The sequence below is a fragment of the Phocoena sinus genome, chromosome 3, assembly GCF_008692025.1.
Source record: "Phocoena sinus isolate mPhoSin1 chromosome 3, mPhoSin1.pri, whole genome shotgun sequence".
NCBI lineage: Eukaryota > Metazoa > Chordata > Mammalia > Artiodactyla > Phocoenidae > Phocoena > Phocoena sinus.
Window position 1 is genome coordinate 96,688,650 of NC_045765.1, and position 19,000 is coordinate 96,707,649.

General features: G+C 39.6%; 1 protein-coding gene across 11 annotated transcripts in view; it reads left to right on the top strand.

Annotated features, from left to right (window-relative positions):
- MCTP1 (multiple C2 and transmembrane domain containing 1) overlaps nucleotides 1–19,000 on the top strand; it is a 360,390-nt gene that overhangs the window by 285,484 nt on the left and 55,906 nt on the right. Inside the window, exon 20 of one of the 11 annotated variants that reach the window (XM_032626367.1) lies at nucleotides 7,574–8,126. The exons of the other annotated variants lie outside the window; for them this stretch is intronic. Within the exon in view, the coding sequence (XP_032482258.1) occupies nucleotides 7,574–7,579 (6 nt within the window). The 3' untranslated portion in view covers nucleotides 7,580–8,126. Of the gene's footprint in view, nucleotides 1–7,573; nucleotides 8,127–19,000 lie in introns of those variants that run through there. 11 annotated transcript variants of the gene reach the window in all.

A 19,000-nucleotide genomic window follows, 5' to 3' on the forward strand; every position in this document is an offset into this window, starting at 1 on the left:
ACGTGGCACAGAATGAGAGCACCTGTTTTCCATTCAGCAAAGACCCCTGGCAGGCTTTGCCTAAAGCCCATTCATATGTTTTCACTTAGCAGATTGTTGGGCGATTATGAAAAGTGTCTTTCTTTAGAGCCAGCATTGATATTAGTCACTCACAATGAAAGGACAAGTCATTGGCTACTTGACAAGGTCCGTGTGAGCAGAAACTGAAGTTGTTCACTTCTTTTGAGCTTGGAGTGTTTTCCCTCAACATAATTACATAGATGGCATGTATAGACACAGGTATAAGAAGTTGAAGCAAAGATGATAATTACTTAACAGAATAGTTTTGTAATAGCTTTTCTCTAGTACTGACTTTAGCACCTGGGAAGACTTTGGTTAAAGTTGGTAAAAACAAAGTCATGATTTACCTGGATTCCCAGATCTTGAAGTTTTTCCACATTATGGACTATGAGTATTTTTTCGTAAGTTCTTCCTTTTCACTAAAACAGCTAATCATTAATCAGGTGAGGGTTTGTGATGCTCAGACTTATCCTTTATTCTAAGAATCCATTGTCCACATTTGCTTAAATCTAAAATTAGGCGGCTTCTCTCTTAATCTAATTCCGTGGTTTTCACAAAGGCAGAGAATATGGGTCTTAGTTATAAATCATTGACTTGTTAATATTTTCACTTATATCTGCATTATGTGGTAGCTCTAGGTTAAGCTGTGCTGGAGATGAAATTTTTCTTGAATTAAATGTTAGAAAGACATCATATTGCATTCTCATTTGCCTTTGTTGTAAAGCATTCTTTCAGCCATCAACCACAGTCACAGTTTGATCTGATTTTTTTACCTGACACCAAATTCTGCCTTTGTGGGTAACACAATATCTTTATAAATAAGGCTTAGATAAATTACCTACGTGGAACTATCAACAAACCATATAATAGTGTTTTTCACCATGTTACCTATAATAGTACAGTGGTCAATCTGCATAATCTAGACATCTAATTAATGAAGATTAGCTTTTGTTTTGTAGCTTTAAAAGTTTAGGCATGCTTCCCATGTTGTGTCCTACCCTTATAATAGGATCCAGCTGCAGTATCAGGAAGCAGAAGATAGAATGCAGGTTTTCCTCAGGAAAAACATGGATCCAAATGCGTGGCATTCTAGTAATGTTTATCGAAAGAAGATATTAAAATGTTCAGACATTTATGCTTACATTGCTTCTCTTTTTTCTTCAGCCATTATGTCAAGCTTACTGTGTTTCAAGATAAGTAGCTACAATGAATGAAATATATCTCAGTTACGTCAGAACACAGATTATTTGCCTTAATTCTCAAGATCTGTATTTTCTGGTTTGATCCTCCAGCCCTAAACATGTATATAATATACCCAAGATGCATATATCTCTGCATCTCAAATTAACTGTGAGTGGGGGAAGAAAGACGTAACTCTAATAAGTAAGTGGTATGAGAGGAGCTTTTAATCTGACAAAATGGTATTTTCTAGTTATAGTCAATGAAGTAACTACATGGTGGGGAAATGGATTAAAGCTTTGGAGAAAGGCAGGAAAGGAGGAGACAAAAAAAAAATCCTAACTTATCTTTAAGTGGAATACCATTGTATTAGCTTATTAGTATTTTATTTTTTATTTTATTATTATTTATTTTATTTATTATTTATTTAAAATTTTTGTGGTTAGTATTTATTAGTAGTATTATTGGTGTTATTGCTGCATAACAAATTATCACAAACTTAGAGGCTTTTTTATTTTAAAATATTTATTTGCTAGGACTAGTAATAGTTCATTATAAAATATTAAAATAGGATTTCTGTTTCTTTTTTTCATATTTTAATTTTATTGGAGTATAGTTGATTTACAATGTTGTGTTAGTTTCAGGTGGACAACAAAGTGATTCAGTTATACATATACATATAGTCATTCTTTTTTAGATTCTTTTCTCATATAGGTTATCACAGAATATTGAGTAGACTTCCCCATGCTATACAGTAGGTCCTTGTTGGTTAAATCTACCTTATATATAGTAGTGTGTGTATGTTCATCCCAAGCTCCTGATTTATCCCTCCCCGCCTCGTTTCCCCTTTGGTAACTGTAAGTTTGTTTTTGGTATCTGTAAATCTATTTCTGTTGTGTAAATATGTTCATTTGTATCTTTTTAAATTAGAGTCCACATATGAGTGATATCATATGCTATTTCTCTTTCTCTGTCTGACTTTCTTCACTTAGTATGATAATGTCTAGTTCCATCCATGTTGCCGCAAATAGCATTATTTCATTCTTTTTTATGGCTGAGTAATAATATTCCATCGTATATATATATATATATATATACCACATCTTCTTTATCCATTCCTCCGTTGATGGACATTTAGGTTGCTTCCATGTCTTGGCTGTTGTAAATAGCGCTGCAGTGAGCATTCACTTGCGTGTATCCTTTCGGATTATGGTTTTGTCTGGATATATGCCCAGGAGTTGGATTGCTGGATCATATCGTAGTTCTATTTTAAGTTTTTTAAGGAACCTCCATATTGTTCTCCATAGTGGTTGCACCAGTTTACATTCCCACCAACAGTGTAGGAGGGTTTCCTTTTCTCCACACCCGCTCCAGCATTTGTTATTTGTAGACTTTTTGATGATGGTCATTCTGACTGGTATGAGGTGATACTTCATTGTAGTTTTGATTTGCGTTTCTCTAATAATTAGTGATGTTGAGCATCTTTTCATGTGTTTTTTGACCATCTGTATGTCTTCTTTGGAAAAATGTCTATTTAGATCTGCCCATTTTTTGATTGGATTGTTTGGTTTTTTGACATAGAGCTGCATGAGCTGCTTGTATGTTTTGGAAATTAATCCCTTGTCAGTTGCTTCATGTGCAAATATTTTCTCCCATTTTGTGGGTTGTCTTTTCAGTTGATGGTTTCCTTTGCTCTGCAGAAGCTTTTAAGTTTAATCAGGTCCCATTTGTTTATTTTTGTTTTCATTTTCATTATTCTAGGAGGTGGATCAAAAAAGATATTATAGCGATTTATGTCAAAGAGTGTTCTGCCTATATTTTCCTCTTAGGGTTTTATAGTGGCTGACCTTACACTTAGGTCTTTGATCCACTTCGAGTTTATTTTTGCATATGGTGTTTGGGAATATTCTCATTTCATGCTTTTACATGTAGTTGTCCAGTTTTTCCTGTACCACTCATTGAAGAGACTGTCTTCTCTTCATTGTATATTCTTATCTCCCTTGTCATAGAATAATTGGCCATAGTGTTTGAGTTTATTTCTGGTTTAAAACCATATGCATTTATTAGCTCTCAGTTCAGTAGATCAGAAGTCCAGGTGTGGCTCAACTGGGTTCTCTGCTCAGTCTCACACTCAGGTATCAGTCAAGCTGAGTTCCTGTCTAGAGGCTCTGCAGAAAAACCCACTTTCAAGCTCATTTAGTTTGTTGGTAGAATGAAGTTCCTTGTAGTTGGAGGACTGAAGCCCTTGCTTTCTTGTTGGCTTTCTGCTCTTTGTCTCCACTTTCCATGGCCCCATCCATCGTTATATCCATCAGTGGAGAATCACCCTTGTCTCAAATCTCTTTCATACTTCAAATCTGTTTCTTCAGGAAGACCCCAGTTGTTTTAAGGGCTCACCTGATTAGGTCAGGCCCACCAAAGATAATCTCCCTTTTTAAAGTGAACTGTGCTGTGTAACATAACCTAATCATAGGAATAACTATCCCATCATATTCCAAAATCCCCCTCACACACAAAGGCAGGGGATTATTCAGGACATATACACCAAGAGGTAGGAATCTTGGCAGCCATCTTAGAATTCTACCTGATACAACCATCTAGTCCCACCCATGCTTTAGAACAAAAATGTCACAGTCTTTCCATTTCTTGTTTTGCTAGACCCTGATATAACTATCCTAAAGTAAAGAAATTAGAAAAGCCTGCCTGCCTAGACATGTCCTTTCAAACATTATAGGAAACATCTCATACCAGAGGTATAAACTGAGATATATTTTATAGTCATAGTACAATATGTTCCACTTGCTTATTATCTAATTCACCTCTGCAGTAAGGGCGGTTGGGCATGCAGAAAGCCTGACGGGCTCTTTACCCTTGTTGCTTCCTTCTGGGGAGAAGAGCAAATAAGAATAAAATTGGCAAAAGGTGGGAAAGGGTCCATTCCTTCTATTGGGAACCTGTTGATGCCTGGGCCCACTGAGCAGACAGCCTACTGACCTCAAGTCAGTAGAAACAGTCTTTACTAAATCTAGAATCATAGCAAAATTAAAACTGGTGGATACCCAGGACGGGCAAAAGAAGGCTGCCGTGCTGCCCCATGGCCTTCCGTCTCCTGGAAGGCAGGAGGCCTTCTGCCTGCACACACGCAGCTCACTCCCCCATTTGGCCTCTCAGGAGCTGCCTGTGCACAGCCCTTGGGCCAGAGCCCAACCAGCACACATGGCTGGCCCCTGGAGCCAGGCTCCGTAACACTGTGACCCTGACTGGGGCATCAGGGGATGTGTCCACAATGACTGAGGTTTGCTTGATAGGTGGCATGGACCAGAGTCCTTAGCAGGAGTCTAGGATTAGGGGCCTCTGGCACCAGGGGCACCAGGTGTTTCTCATCCCAGGACCCCCTTACGGGCCAGTGGAACTTCTGCAATTCCATGATTCCTTTCTTTGAGCCCCTGACACTCAGCAGATGCCAGTCCATCCTCTCCCTGCCCCTTCTAGACCTCATTTTAAAATGAGGAAACCATAGTTCATACAACTTAAGTGAATTGCCAGAGGTGATATAGACAATAAGTGGCAGAGCCAGGGCTAAAACTCAGGTTTCCGAGTATAGAATCTTTACACTTCCTTAAGGTTTTCCACTAAAAAAAAAAAAAAAAAAGTAGATGCAAATTATCTCAGGGATGATCTTTAGTAGCACAATCAGAGAACATACTATCCAAGCCAGCTAGGGGCTGTTTACATCTAGGTTTCCACTTCTTCTCACTGTTCTCTTATGCTTTCAGCTCTTTCCCATCATCCCAGCTAAGGGGCTATGTGGTAGGCAGAATAATAGTCCCTCAGAGAGGTCCTGTCCTAATCCCTAGAACCTGAGAAAATGTTACACTACATGGCAAAGAGGCATTAGGTAGCAGATGGGGTGAAGGTTGCTAAACAGCTCACTTTACAATAGGGAGATTATCCTGGATTATCTGAGTGGGCCCAATATTACAAGTGTCCTTAAAAGTGGAAGAGACCGGGCTTCCCTGGTGGCGTAGTGGTTGAGAGTCCGCCTGCCGATGCAGGGGACACGGGTTTGTGCCCTGGTCCAGGAAGATCCTACATGCTGCGGAGCGGCTGGACCCGTGAGCCATGGCCTCTGAGCCTGTGCGTCCGGAGCCTGTGCTCCGCAACAGGAGAGGCCACAACAGTGAGAGGCCCGCGTACTGCAAAAAAAAAAAAAAAAAAAAAAAAAAAAAAAAAGTGGAAGAGACCATCAGAGTGTGCAGCAATGGCCAAAACCAATGCTCAGAACCTTCCCAGCAAGAAAGAAGAGCTGCTGAAACATCTGGACCACCTGAAGTTGGAGCTCTCCCAGGTGCACATCGCCAAACTGACAGGCGGCATATGGTCCAAGCTCCCGGAGACCTGAGCTGTCTGCCAGTCTGTCACCCTTGTTCTCACCATCATTAACCAGATTCAGAAGGAGAACCTCAGAAAGTTCATAAGCCCCAGGATCTGCTACCCAAAAAAGCATGTGCCCTGCACCGCAGGCTCAACAAGTACAAGTACAAGGAGAACCTGGAGATCAAGAAACAGCAGCTGAAGGAGCAGCCATAGAGTACCACCGTGGGAACCCACAGTCAGGGCCAGAGCATTGGCATTAATAAAACACACACTGACTGGGGGCAGAGCAGGGAGGTGAGCGGCTGTACTGGCTTTGAAGGAAGAGGAAAGGGGCCATAAGCCAAGGAACGTGGGCAGCCTCTAGAAACTGGAAAGGCCCCTAGAGTCTCCAGAAAGAAATGCAGTCTTGTCCACATCTTGACTTTAGGCCAGTGAGATCCAGTCTCAACTTCTGAACTGCCAAATTGTAAGATAATAAGTTTGTGTTGTTTAAGCCTAGGTTTATGATAATTTGTTACAGCAGCAATAGGAACTAATACAGGCACCTTCCAACTGCATTTTCTATACTTCTCCAAAAAAATGCTGCATTTTAAAGCACTAGATCTGAGTTCCTAATTTTTCCTTATTATCTTAGTCGTACTCTTCTGCAAAAATATGGCTCTACAGTTCTTCATTTAATATGGAAACTAAAAACAGAATCTAACAAAACAAATATTTTTATCCAAATTGCCTTAGTTTTTATTTCAGAAAAGTTTGTCCAAAAGGAGAGTGGGTTAGAGCCCATCTCTAGTGCAGTTGATTACTTTCCTATTGAGGAACCTCTATTATTCATTGGTGAGTGGAGCACCAAGGCATGGTTAACTTCATTTTTTTCAACAGAAGTTCACTTCCTCACAACTTTCATTCCATTCCTTAAAATGTTTCACTCTGCAAAGAACCAGGGCAGATGGTACTAGCCTTATTTAGGTCACAGACCCTTTCAGAATCTAAAGGCAGCTGTAGACATTCTCCCCAGAAGAAAACATATAAACACATATACAAATAACTTTTTTGTGCCATTTTTTTGCAATGGAAATTGAATTATTTTACAGAGACTATAACGTATCTTCCTAAAGTCTTATCTCTGTTGTTCTCACCACATTTTTCTTGACATTAATGCCTATTTTCCTCAAACACCTGAGATAAATGCAAATTTTTCAAGTAAAAATAAAGTTGAATTCAGCTCAAAAGTAAGCTTCTACAAGAAGGCTGATGTTTGGCTTTGATATTAAAATTACGGAGTGGTTTTTTTGACACAGCAATAGACTTATTATTTTTGACATCTGTTTGACTATGACTTTTCAGTTTCACAGCAATAAGTGCTTAAAATACTGACTTGGCAAAAGAAAACAGTAACAAACAAAATGGGAGCTGCTGTGGCTTTATTAGATGAGGGTTAGGCATAGTGAGATTCCTAGGGCTCTCCAAAATCCTTGTTGAGATCATGCTTTGAGAAGTCTGCATCATTAATGCTTTGTCATTTTTTTTTTTAAAGGATCAAGTATTCATGGTTGCATGTTAAGGTCATCAGAGGCAGGATTAGCTTTCAAAGGGTTATCTAAGGACTCCAGCTGTCTATGGGTTTCTACCTGTAAACAAATTGGGAAGCTTTGTCGCTCTTTGTTCCAGTTTGCAGAAGCCCTTCTCCAGCCTTGGAATGTTTAGGTAGCTGTCTGCCCGCCACGTGCCCCTCCAGAGTGGCTGTTGAGCTAAAAGAATTTAAATGAAAAGATTGATTACCTAGGTAATTTGGCAAGAATATCCATCAAGTAAAGCTAACTATGATTGGACCATTTCCTTTTGGGTTATTCTAATAGCTGGATTTCCTTTGCCTCAAAAAAGAGGAACTTTCATTTGAGGGTCAGCCAAACATTTGAAGACAGGTCCTCTGGAAAGCTAATTAACTTCTGTATTGCAGAAATGAATTGACTCTTCTACTCCCATTTCTTGACAAAACTTCTTGAAATAGAAGTGTGTCAGCCCTGGCTCTCAGGAGGTTGACAGCGTTCATAGAAATAGAGACAAGTTTTTCATGATCGCTGGCGGAGTCGTTGACACTGGCTGACACAACTGCATGTTGAGATGAGGAGAATGTTTCTTCACCAAAGCAGCAGAACCAGATGTGTTGCCAAGCATCACAGATGCTCCATCTGAGCGCAGAGTGCCAAGATTTTTATTCTGCCTGGAAGTTTGTTTGGCAAAGAAATTCTTCACCATGTTAAAGACGTTGACTCTGCAGGTTCTAAAAGGAGTTCACGAAGTAGGAATTCTTCCTTGATTGTGATAACTTGCCAACAGGAGTTGGCTATGCAAATGGAGGTATCTATTTTCTCTAAGTTACATGCAGAAAATGAAGTATTAAAGAAAGGTCAGAAACTCTGTAGTGGTGACATCATTTGATGAGAACACAACTTCAAGAAATGTGTGGCTTCACCAAAATATTTCAGTGGCCTCTGGGTTATTTCTTTTGGTGATATGTTGAACTCAAAATATGTTTTAATACAAGTGTTTTTTCTTGGGGAAAATCCAAAGCCAGGTAAAGCCCCAGTCTGTAAAAATCAAGATATTTTTATATAAAGAAAAAGATCCACAAGGTCTAATAGATTTTTAGAGTATGCAGCCTAAGGTACTCATTCAATTTTATTGGTTCCATGCGTCCGTGGGCCAGAATCTTGTCCCACAAGAAATACTTCACTTTTTGTGTTTCATCACACTCCATAATTAGTGTAGAATTAATAGATATAAAAACTTCATGGTACTGTTTTTTTCTTTGAAATTTTCCAACTTTAGCTAGACTCAAAGTAACTCAAGATATATGGCTATAATCATGTTAGCAGGGTGTGTTTTCTTGGATTCCTGTCAACAGGAAACTATTCTAGAGGTCTTAACATGGTAGCGACAGTGTCACCTGTCTCTTTGCCTTCTGTAGCATCTATGGCAGATTGCCTTCTGTTCAAAATGTACTTTCCTGCCTACTGATCTCAGACTTGGCCACGTAACTCACTTTGGCTGACCCATGCCACTTCCCAACGTGAAGGCTCAAGAGCCATCCTTGGCTCTGCCATTTCTCTTTGTTTCCCCCTGAAACACAGCTGGAACTGTCCATGTAGGAGGTCTTCAGTCAGCCTGGGTTCTGGAATAAAGAGGACCTGGAGCCAACCCACATGGACAGGTAATGTGAGCAAAAACTAAGCCTTTGTTTTTATAGGCCTCTATGATTTTGAGGTCTTTTTTCACTGCAACATAATTTAGGCTAGGCTGATAGATACAGCATTCTATGCCGTATCCTCTGCGTGAATCAATGTCCTGATATAATTTGACAAACGTTTTTTTTAAAAGCAATCAAAGTCTCAGATAGGAAGTTTTAAAATGTTATTTTCTTCCTAAACTCACAAACATATTCCCACCCCTTGAAGCCCAATCTCAGGTATAGGTTGAACTGTTTTGCCATTGTGTCCTTCTTATTGAAAACGGATACCTTTTTTTTTTTTTTTTTTTACCATAAACATATATTGAAGGACAAGTCACTGGGTAAACCAAGAGAAATATGACACAATATGGGCCTTTCAGGAGTCACTGTCTGATGGGACCCTTGGTGATGTAAACTAATACTTGTAATACGGTGAGAAAAATGCTATAATAAAGTTATGAACAGAATCTGGGTGAGAAAAACAGGAGGGTGACCATCTTCATAGGACTGTCTGCAAATGTTGCACAGAGAAAATGGCATTTGGTTTGGGTCTTGAAGGATGAATGAGGATGTATGAGGAAGTGTGTGTAAAGTCAAGGAGTATGTGGGGTAGTAGGGGCAGAAGTGGAGGAAAATGACACTGGACAGGGAAACTTACGGTTGTGAAGGCTTCAGCATCATCTAAGGAATTTGAATTCTATTCTCCAACCAGTGAAGAATAAAAGGCAGTTCTAAAATAGAGATCTGTCATGATGAAACTTGTACTTTACAAAGGAAACTTTGGCAATGGGACAGAGGATGGCATGAAAAGAGATGAGACTTGAAGTGGGGAAATAGGCTAGAAAGTTCCACAGTTGCTCCGGCCATCAGTAATGGCATCTTACACCTAAATGGTAATAATGACAATAGAAAGAAACAAATTTGAGAAATATTTTTAATAATGACTGTAAGAAGATTATTGAAAAATTTTATGTTGGGTAGAGTAAGGGGAAATTGAGGGTTTTGGATGACTGGGAGATGCCTAGCTGAGGCATCCTTATATGTATGTAGCACTTCAGTGTTTCAAAGTGCTTTCCCTTCCTTACCTTATTTAATGTTCTTGATGACTCTGTGTATTGGCTTATCAAGGATCCTTCCCATGCTTCAGTATCAGGAAGATTAACTTGGCTAGTGAGGAAGCAGCTAGAAACCAGATAATGTGACTAAATTAGAGAAGTAGTTGAGCCTAGAAACCAGTTAACTTATCTAATAGAGAAGAAGCTAAGACTAGGAATTAAGTAACTTGTCTGACAATGAAGAAACTGAGATCGGAAAAGAAATCCTCTCATTAATTTTCCTTCCCAGCAAAGCCTGTTGACCCACCTAGAGATGACAGCTAGGTCACTTGGGATGCAGTTCTGCAGAGCCAGAGCCCGTTCTGTCCAGTATAGACAGAGAAAGTGTCCTATATGCCTGCCCCAGTCCTCTTTTTTCCCTGCGTTCTAGGTCTTGAGAGAGTGTTTGGAAAAATGATGGCAACAGGTCTATGAATAGTGCCTTTTTCCCATTCACCCATTCAGTGTGCTTCCAATAAGTAAACACAGATCCAATGTGGAAGCAAGAAGTATGAATGTAAAAGGAGGCCAAATATTTTTGATTCCTCAAAAGTTGGTTCAGAGTAGAACATATATAGTAACCGTGCTTATTCTGGCCTTGATCTAAGAGTCATTAGGAAAATATGATGCTGGAGGAATATGGGTCAGTTGAGAAGCAGCTACTGGCACTATTTTTCTGATGAAGACAGAAACCTCTGAGGCATAAAGTAACTCACTAAAAGTCACAAAAGAAGTAAAACAACCAAACTTCAAACTCTAGTCTGTTGCCTCCAAAGCCTACCATTTTTTGTATAACAGCCTTACCCAACCCCCAGAAAACAAAACTTAGTGACCTAAAGCAATAATTTTCCATTTCTCCACTATGCAGTGCGTTGACTGGGCTCACCTGGGCAGTTCTTGCCTGAATCTCTCGTACGGTTCCAGCCAGATGTCTGGGGCTGTGGTCATCTAAAGGCTGGACATTCAAGGTGGCTCAGTCAGATGACTAGAGGTTGTTGCTGGTTTCTCCTAACATGGCAACTGGGTCCTGAGAGGGAGAATTCAAAATCGAGTGTTTCAAGAGGTCCAGGTGGAAGCTGCAAGGGTGCTTATGACCTAGCCTTGGAAGACTCCAGAATGTCACTTCTGTCATATTCTATTAGTCAAGCAAGTCCCTAAAAGCAGCCCAGATTCAAGGAGAGGGTGAATTCGACTCTCCCTCTTCGTCAGGAGTGTCAAGGTCATATTGCATAAGAACCTAAAGGATAAGAGATGTTGTGTGGCCATCTTTCAAAAATTAAATCAGCCACAGTTTCCAAAGAGCAAAAACTTCTAATAGATGTCCTGTAGCCTTCAGGAATATGGAGCCTATTACCAGGAGACTCTCTCTTTGTCTAAGGTTTATCTGCACATAGTGCTGGATTAGGTTATCTCAAAAATAAACAAACATAGCACTTTCAAATTGCCAGGTATATCCAAGTTTTATCATGCTATTTCTTTTTATTTCACTTTTGTTTTTGCTTTATGAAAGGAGAAGCAACAAAGGATTGACTGAATTGTCATTCTCAACTTCTCCACTGAAAACTCAATCTCTCCTCTTTTGCTTTGCCCATAGATAAAGATGTAGTCCCCAAATTTCACCTTCTACCTAAGCTCTCCCTTGAAACTAATTGGGGGGTGGAGGTAGGAAGGAGTTGTAAAGAATCCTTTTTAAATTCCTGTTTAAGTTGTAATGGACATTCATTGTCCTCCGCCGATGGAGGACGACGAAATGCTAGTCCTGTGTTCTGGAAGTACTTATTTACTCTGCCTGGCTGCCAGAAATAGAAAGCCAAGTGAGGAAAAGAGGTGGTACAACATTTCCGACCTAAAACGTAAGAGTTTCTGCTTTTTAGAAAATGGAATTGCCAGCAGTTCACATCTGGTATTTTATTAATTTGTTCAAGGACATTTCTCATAGGATTTCAAAGATCACTTATATCTCTAAAAATTGTGCTGTAAGAACTCTGAGTAACTCGGTGAAGCCTCTTTTCCAGGATCTTTGAAGCTAATGTTTCTCTGCTGTAGTGAGGTGACATTACGTGGATGTTAAAATCAACATTCAGCGCGTTACGCACATGAATTCTGTTTCTTGGTTCTGGTTTCTTAGCCGAGTCTTCTGATCAGCAATGATTTTGGAATGGGGACAGTATCTGTATTCTTTGTGATTCCACACCTGAATATTTTGGAGACACACACGACAATATGATAAACGAATATACAGCTGTTGCAGTCTGATAGTGTAAGATTTTATTGATTATCCAACAGAGTAACTACCCTGGGTATTAGATTTGCTTGTCTCAACCTTCAGTGCCTGGGGTACTTGAACAAGTTCTTTTCCATTGAGTTGACCTCAAAGTCACATAGTTTCTGAATCAAGGTGCTCGGATTTCATACTTTGGCAATTTCTTTCCTTTCTAATGGGGTATATTAGAGAAAATGTGTCACCTTTTGCACCATGTAATACCAAATCAGATCAGAATTCACGCACAATTATGTCAGTGGAAATCTAATAGTACAGGCTGGCTTATCTCTAGATAACACATGGAAAAATAAACTTCCACAACTGACAGATGTACTTGATTTTTTTTTTCAGATAAGTTATTTGTAAGTAATCGAGCTAAAGAATGTAACTGGATTATTTTTCATACTATAAAAAAAAAAAGACCCTCAATGGTAAAATGGTTGCTAAGTATTCAAGCTCTGTCATTCTGCCTTTTTCTCCCCGCTTTCTCTTTGAAAAAGTTTCTGGATAATGAATGCAAGGAAAGAACCAAAAAAGAAAAAAAAAAAAAAAAAAAGAGAGAGAGACATTTTGCATTAGCTATATTTATTAAGAGAACTAACAACTTTAGGCAAACAAAATTTACATAAAACACTTACATGAAAATAACATTCGTTGATAGTTAATGGCATTTAAGTAACACAGGTTATGTGGTAGTCTACCTGGGAATGATATTAGGCTGTCTAAAAAGCATTCATCTGTGTTTCTCTTTTATAATCAGGAAAAGTCAAAGCCCATTACTAATCTGAAGTCTTCTTGAAACCAATTAAAATAATTTAGGATAAGTTGTACTGCAAATGTGCTTTTTAAGTGTTTTAGACTTAGGATGTCTTAGGGATGTTGTAACCCCTTTTAATGTTACTATTTATATATAACTACCATGTGTATAGTATTACACCTTTAATGCACTGTATTAGCTGTCACTTGAAATTAAGTGCAGGCGTGTTCTTTTTTGGCCTTCAGTTTCTCCTGCATTAAACGTTTAAATAATGATACTAGTAGTAAAAGGGTAGGTAGCATTCCCAGCGGAAACTCGCTTCTGCATCTGGTTGGGTTGTGTTCAAGTTTCTATGTGAAAGATACTGTAATATCAGAATCTCTTAGTGTTTACACACCTGGTATCCAGAACTCTACCTGATGTCTTTTCTCAGGAAATTAATGGAATCAAAGATTATGGTAGGTACATTTGATAGATATGCCTTGTCTGTAGAGATCTGGCGATAATTCCATCAAAATTTGTCCCTAGCTGGTCATATATTTATGCATTTTTGTATCTTTGTGGTTTTCTTCACCAACTCTGCTTGTATCAGTGCCTTCATTAGAAGGTCAGGTTTTGAGGATTTAGTAATTCACCTTGAAACTGTACTAGAAGTTGAATGTGTCAAGCATGAGTTTTCTCTACTCTGCGTGAATTCTGTAGCATTAAAAAAGGCAAACCCGGGCTTCCCTAGTGGTGCAGTGGTTGAGTCCACCTGCCGATGCAGGGGACACGGGTTCGTGCCCCGGTCTGGGAAGATCCCACGTGCCGCGGAGCGGCTGCGCCCGTGAGCCATGGCCGCTGAGCCTGCGTGTCCGGAGCCTGTGCTCCGCAACGGGAGAGGCCACAACAGTGAGAGGCCCGCGTACCGCAAAAAAAAAAAAAAAAAAAAAGGCAAACCCATAGCTAAAATATTTTATTGATACCTGTTTTTCATTTAGATGGGGAGAAGTAAATAGATGCTTATTGATTTCAGGTGTTTTTCTGTTTCTGTAAGTCATGTTTGCTTTTTATGGTATAAAGACATGATGTAGACTTTTCTCCATGATGATAAAATTGTACATTTTCCAAACATGCAAAACAATTAGTTTTAATAAAAGAAACTCTCCAGATGTGAGCCACTTGGAGGGGCTATAGCTTATACTAAAACAACTGATAGGAAAATTTAAATTCCTTATATTTATTCATAAATATTCCCCTCCCACAGTCTAATGCAAAGTGATACAACTTTCTGGGTGGGTCTTTTCCCATAACAGCAGGTAAAAAGAGTAATATATTAGAAAGAGATAAGTGTTCATCTTACAGGTTTTGACCAACTTTGTCACCTACGAGTACATTTGTATCTATTTACATACCCACAGCACAGAAATGAAGGTGAAATGTTTCTGATTAAGCAAAAGAAATCGAGATAGTATTTTTTCCTATTCAATATGAATGATATTCAGTGGTATTCAATATGAGTGATTTCATATTCAATTCATTCATTCTTTCACGTATTCATTATGAGTACACTTAATTATTGGCACACCTATGACAAATGACACATTTTAAGAAAAAAGTGCAGTGAGGGGCAATGTGGTTTCTTCCCCTTCATTCACCATCACCATCTGTTGCCTCCATTTACTCCCCGCTTTTGTTCAACCTTAATTCTTTCCTTTGTGGCTTCCATCTGTAACATTTGACTAAACTTGCTCCCTGAAGACATCAATAACCTCTCTTGGTCTTCCACTTTTTTAGTGCATTTATCCCAGTGCCCCCTTGACCACCATTTAATATCCCCTTCTATCCCTATCTCCCTGTGCGTTCATGTTTTTTTACACTAACTCTTCATTTTTGTCTTTTGTCTCCAATATTGGAATAGTCCCAAGTTTGTTCTTCCTTAGAGAACCGATCTGTGCCCACAATTTTAACTATCCCCAAGGAAGATAACAACAAAGTGTTTACTTTCATTCATTTATTCATTCATCCATGCAACAAGTGATAACCTACTTGGAATATTCAAAGCACCATGGTAGGCGCTCTGAGGGATACAAAGAGAAATGAGACCTAACTAATTCTTCTTCTCAAGGAGCTGAAAAATCTCTGGCTATGCCTTTTGTCCCAAGTCTGTTGTCTCTTTCTATCCTCTAGACATTGAAAGTTGTCCCATCATAACCCCAAACTCAGTGTATTTCAACCTGAATTTGTGTTCTTCCTCTAAAAATGGATTCCTTTCATAGCCGATGGATTTCTACCAGTAGCACAGTTATTTTACTGGTGAAGACTCAAAAACTCAAATCATCTTTGGTGGTTCTCTCTCTGTCTAATCCGTAATATAAGTTCTGTAGATTTTGTGTTTGTACTACTCTTTATTTTGTACCTTCCTCTTAGATTCTCTTGATATGCTCTGCCTTGCTATCTACATGAAATGCCCTTTCTGCTTATTCAAGACCTGTCCATCCTTTAAGACTCAACTGGAATCTGCTTCTCCCACCCCAGCCAGTTATCTCTTTAGCCAATATTGAGCTCCACTTCAGAACATATAATAATATATTTGTTTTCCTCAGTTGACACTCATCTTTTTTGCCCTTCCTGTGTGTGTGTGTGTGTGTGTGTGTGTGTGTGTGTGTGTGTAATTATGTGCCAGGCACCATGCTGAGCATTATCTTCACGTACATCCTCTCACTTCTTCCTCATGGAAAGTATTTAGTAAGTTCTATCATCTACATTTTACAGATGAGGAAAATGAACTCTGTTTGGCTAAGTGACTTATCCAAGGTCACAAAGAAAGACTGAAATTAGGACCCAATTCTATCTAGACTTTAAAGCCCATGATTTAAACCACTATGCCGCATTGCTTTACGACTTTTACATAGTATTTATTAACTCATGAACTTATTTAATTTTAATGTGTCGTACCTCCACAAAAATATTATAAATTCTAGTGACCAGAAGTAAGTAGTATAATACATATCATGCACACTGATATACTAATAGCAAGCAGTGAATAGAAAGATTATGTATGAATAGAAAACAGCAAATCAGACATTAGAGTCCCATAACCACTCAAAGTAGCCATGTTGTCTGCTGTATATTATTTAGTAAAAGAAAAGTGACTGGGGCTTCCCTGGTGGCGCAGTGGTTGAGAGTCCGCCTGCCGATGCAGGGGACACGGGTCTGTGCCCCGGTCCGGGAGGATCCCACATGCCGCGGAGCGGCTGGGCCCGTGAGCCATGGCCGCTGAGCCTGCGCGTCCGGAGCCTGTGCTCCGCAACGGGAGAGGCCACAACAGTGAGAGGCCCGCGTGCCACAAAAAAAAAAGGAAAGTGACTGTCAAATCATCTTCATTTTGCCAGTATCTTTCTGATCTTCTCCCTAACATCTATACTTCCCATAAGGAATCAGAATTCCTTCTACCTTTGCCAGTATGGTAGAAAAAGGAATTTTCTGCTCCCTATGTGTATAATTCACTCCTATCCTCATTCACAGGTTTCTGAGACCCAGCCACTACCCATGGTGCTATAGGTAACTGAGTTGAGTGCGGTTCCTGTCATTAAATATCCCCATGTGTTCCCATCAGTCATTCTCCTTTCCATTCCCATGACCACCACCCAATTTCAACTCCTTCATACCTCGGATGAGCCACTTTCCAGCCACTCTCAGCTATAACACATCTTAAGAATGCTGCCAACAATCACTGAAGATTTCTCGAGGCAGGATAGCATAGTGGTTAAGAGTATTGGCTCTGGAACCAGGCTGTTGTGTGACTCTCCCTCAGTCTCCTTGTCTGTAAAATGGGGTTAACAATACAGGGTTGTCATGAGGATTAAATGGGTAAATATGTGGAGAGCTTAGAACAATGTCTGTGATACAGTGAGGATTTCCTAGGTGTAATAGTAGTAGTAGTGTTATCATTAATGTTTGCAGCAGAAGCAGCTTTACTGGTCATGGGTGCCTGGGAAGATTATCAAGTCATTAAATGGAACAAAGGATCTGAGTTAAGGATAGATTTTAGAGGGGAGGAAAACTACTTCTGTCTCTCATATGTTGTGTTTGAAATGTCACCAGGCCACCAAACTGAGTATTCTAGCAGACACAGGCACACTTCAGAGACATTGTAGCTTCCGTTCCAGACCACTGCAATAAAGTGAATAGCACAATACAATGAATCGCATAAATTTTTTGGTTTCCAAGCGAATATAAAAGTTATGTTTACACTGTAGGCAGTGTATTGAGTGCACAATGGCATTTTTAGGTCTTCAGAAACAATGTACATAGCTTAATTGAAAAATACTTTATTGTTAAAAAAATGCTAACCATTACCTGAGCCTTCAGCAAGTCATCAGAGATCACTGATCACAATCACCATAACAAAATAATAATAATACAAAGTTTGAAATATTAGGAGAATTACCGAAAAAGTGACACGGAGACTCGAAGTGAACAAATGCTGTTGGAAATATGGTGCCGATAGACTTGCTTGATGCAGGGCTGCCACAAACCTTCCATTTGTAAAAAACGCAGTATCTGCAAAGCACAATAAAATAAGGTATGCCTGCACTAGAAATAGAAAACTAAATCTAAGAAGAGGTCATGGCCAGAGACCTAAATGTGAGCAGTCCTCATTAGAGATCAAAGTAATTACTGAACCAGAGGCTGCTGAGAGTAAAGAGAAGAGGGCCAAGGACAGTTCTGTGGAGAATGCCTGTATTTACGGGGCCAGGGAAGAGGGGGAACAGAGCATATGGCTGACAAGGAATCGTCAGAGTGGTAGGAGGGGAGTCAGAGGGTCCCTGTCATGGAAACTAAGAGTTTTGAGAAATATGTCACTCGAATTAAATATGGCAAATTCTCGTGGAAGATGAGAACTGAGAAAAAAGTCATAAACATTGGTGATTATGTTAGTCATGACCTTGGTGTTCATAGTTTCCCTAGAGTGGTGGGAGCAGAAAGCCAAGGGCATGTTGGAGGCAGCTTGTATGAACTGCCCTTCAGAATAGTTTGACTCTGAAAGGGTAAGAGAAGGAAGGACAAGAACTTAAGGAAGTTGGCAAGAACTTGGGGTTTGCCTTAGTAATGGAGAGCTCATACTGTTTTAGAAGGAACCAGTGGGGAAGGTGGAATTCCAGAGCTAGAAGAGGAGGATCAAGGTCTCAGAAGAGATAGACGTGGATGGAAGGAAAAGCACAGGAGAAGGGATGAAGTTCCATGGGGAGCTTCTGGTGAAAGAGTGAGTGTTGAGAAAGCACATGTGACCTCAGCTCTCTCAGGAAAGTGGGAGAAATAGTTGAAAGTTGGGATGGAAGGCTCTGAAAAAAGGAAGAGGATTGAAAGAATACTTGGGAGGAATGTGGTAGCCCGTCAACACAAGATGAATGAACAGATCGTCAAGTAACTGCGAAGGCTCACCTGGGGCTATGTGACAGCACAGGAGTCTGTAGTGGCCAAAGCAGAACAGTGCACAGCTCAACAGCCCAGAACAATACAGAAAGGACATAAGGGCAGGTACACTAAAGTCCATATAGGTTGCAGGGGAAGGAGACAAGTGAAGCTAAAATTGAGTGGATGGGCTGGGTGAATGGTGAGGTGTTAGAAGGAGCAAGTCTCTTAATTAGCAGGCTAGAGAAGGCTTCCCTGCCAAACGAAGGTATAAATGACAGAACAAGATAATTATTTTACTCTAGATGCTGAAAATTCTCTCCCTCTCTCCCTCCCTCTCCCTCTCTCTTTGGTTTATAATTTAGAAAAACCCAAAAAACCTCTTTCTGGAAAATAAAAGAGGATATATTTTAAAGTTAAATATAGTTTGACACTCCTGAAAGCATCAGTCAGTTTAGTAAGGAAAGTTGAATTTTGTTCTCCGTATTCTTTTTTTTTTTTTTATTAATTTATTTTATTTTTTTTCCCCCATCTTCTTTAACGCTTCACCTATGGCTTTAGATGAAGTCTGCTTTAAAAGAAGAAGTAGAAAAAGATGTCAAAGAGAGTTGTAAATTATAGAATGACATCTACCGTGCAGTTCT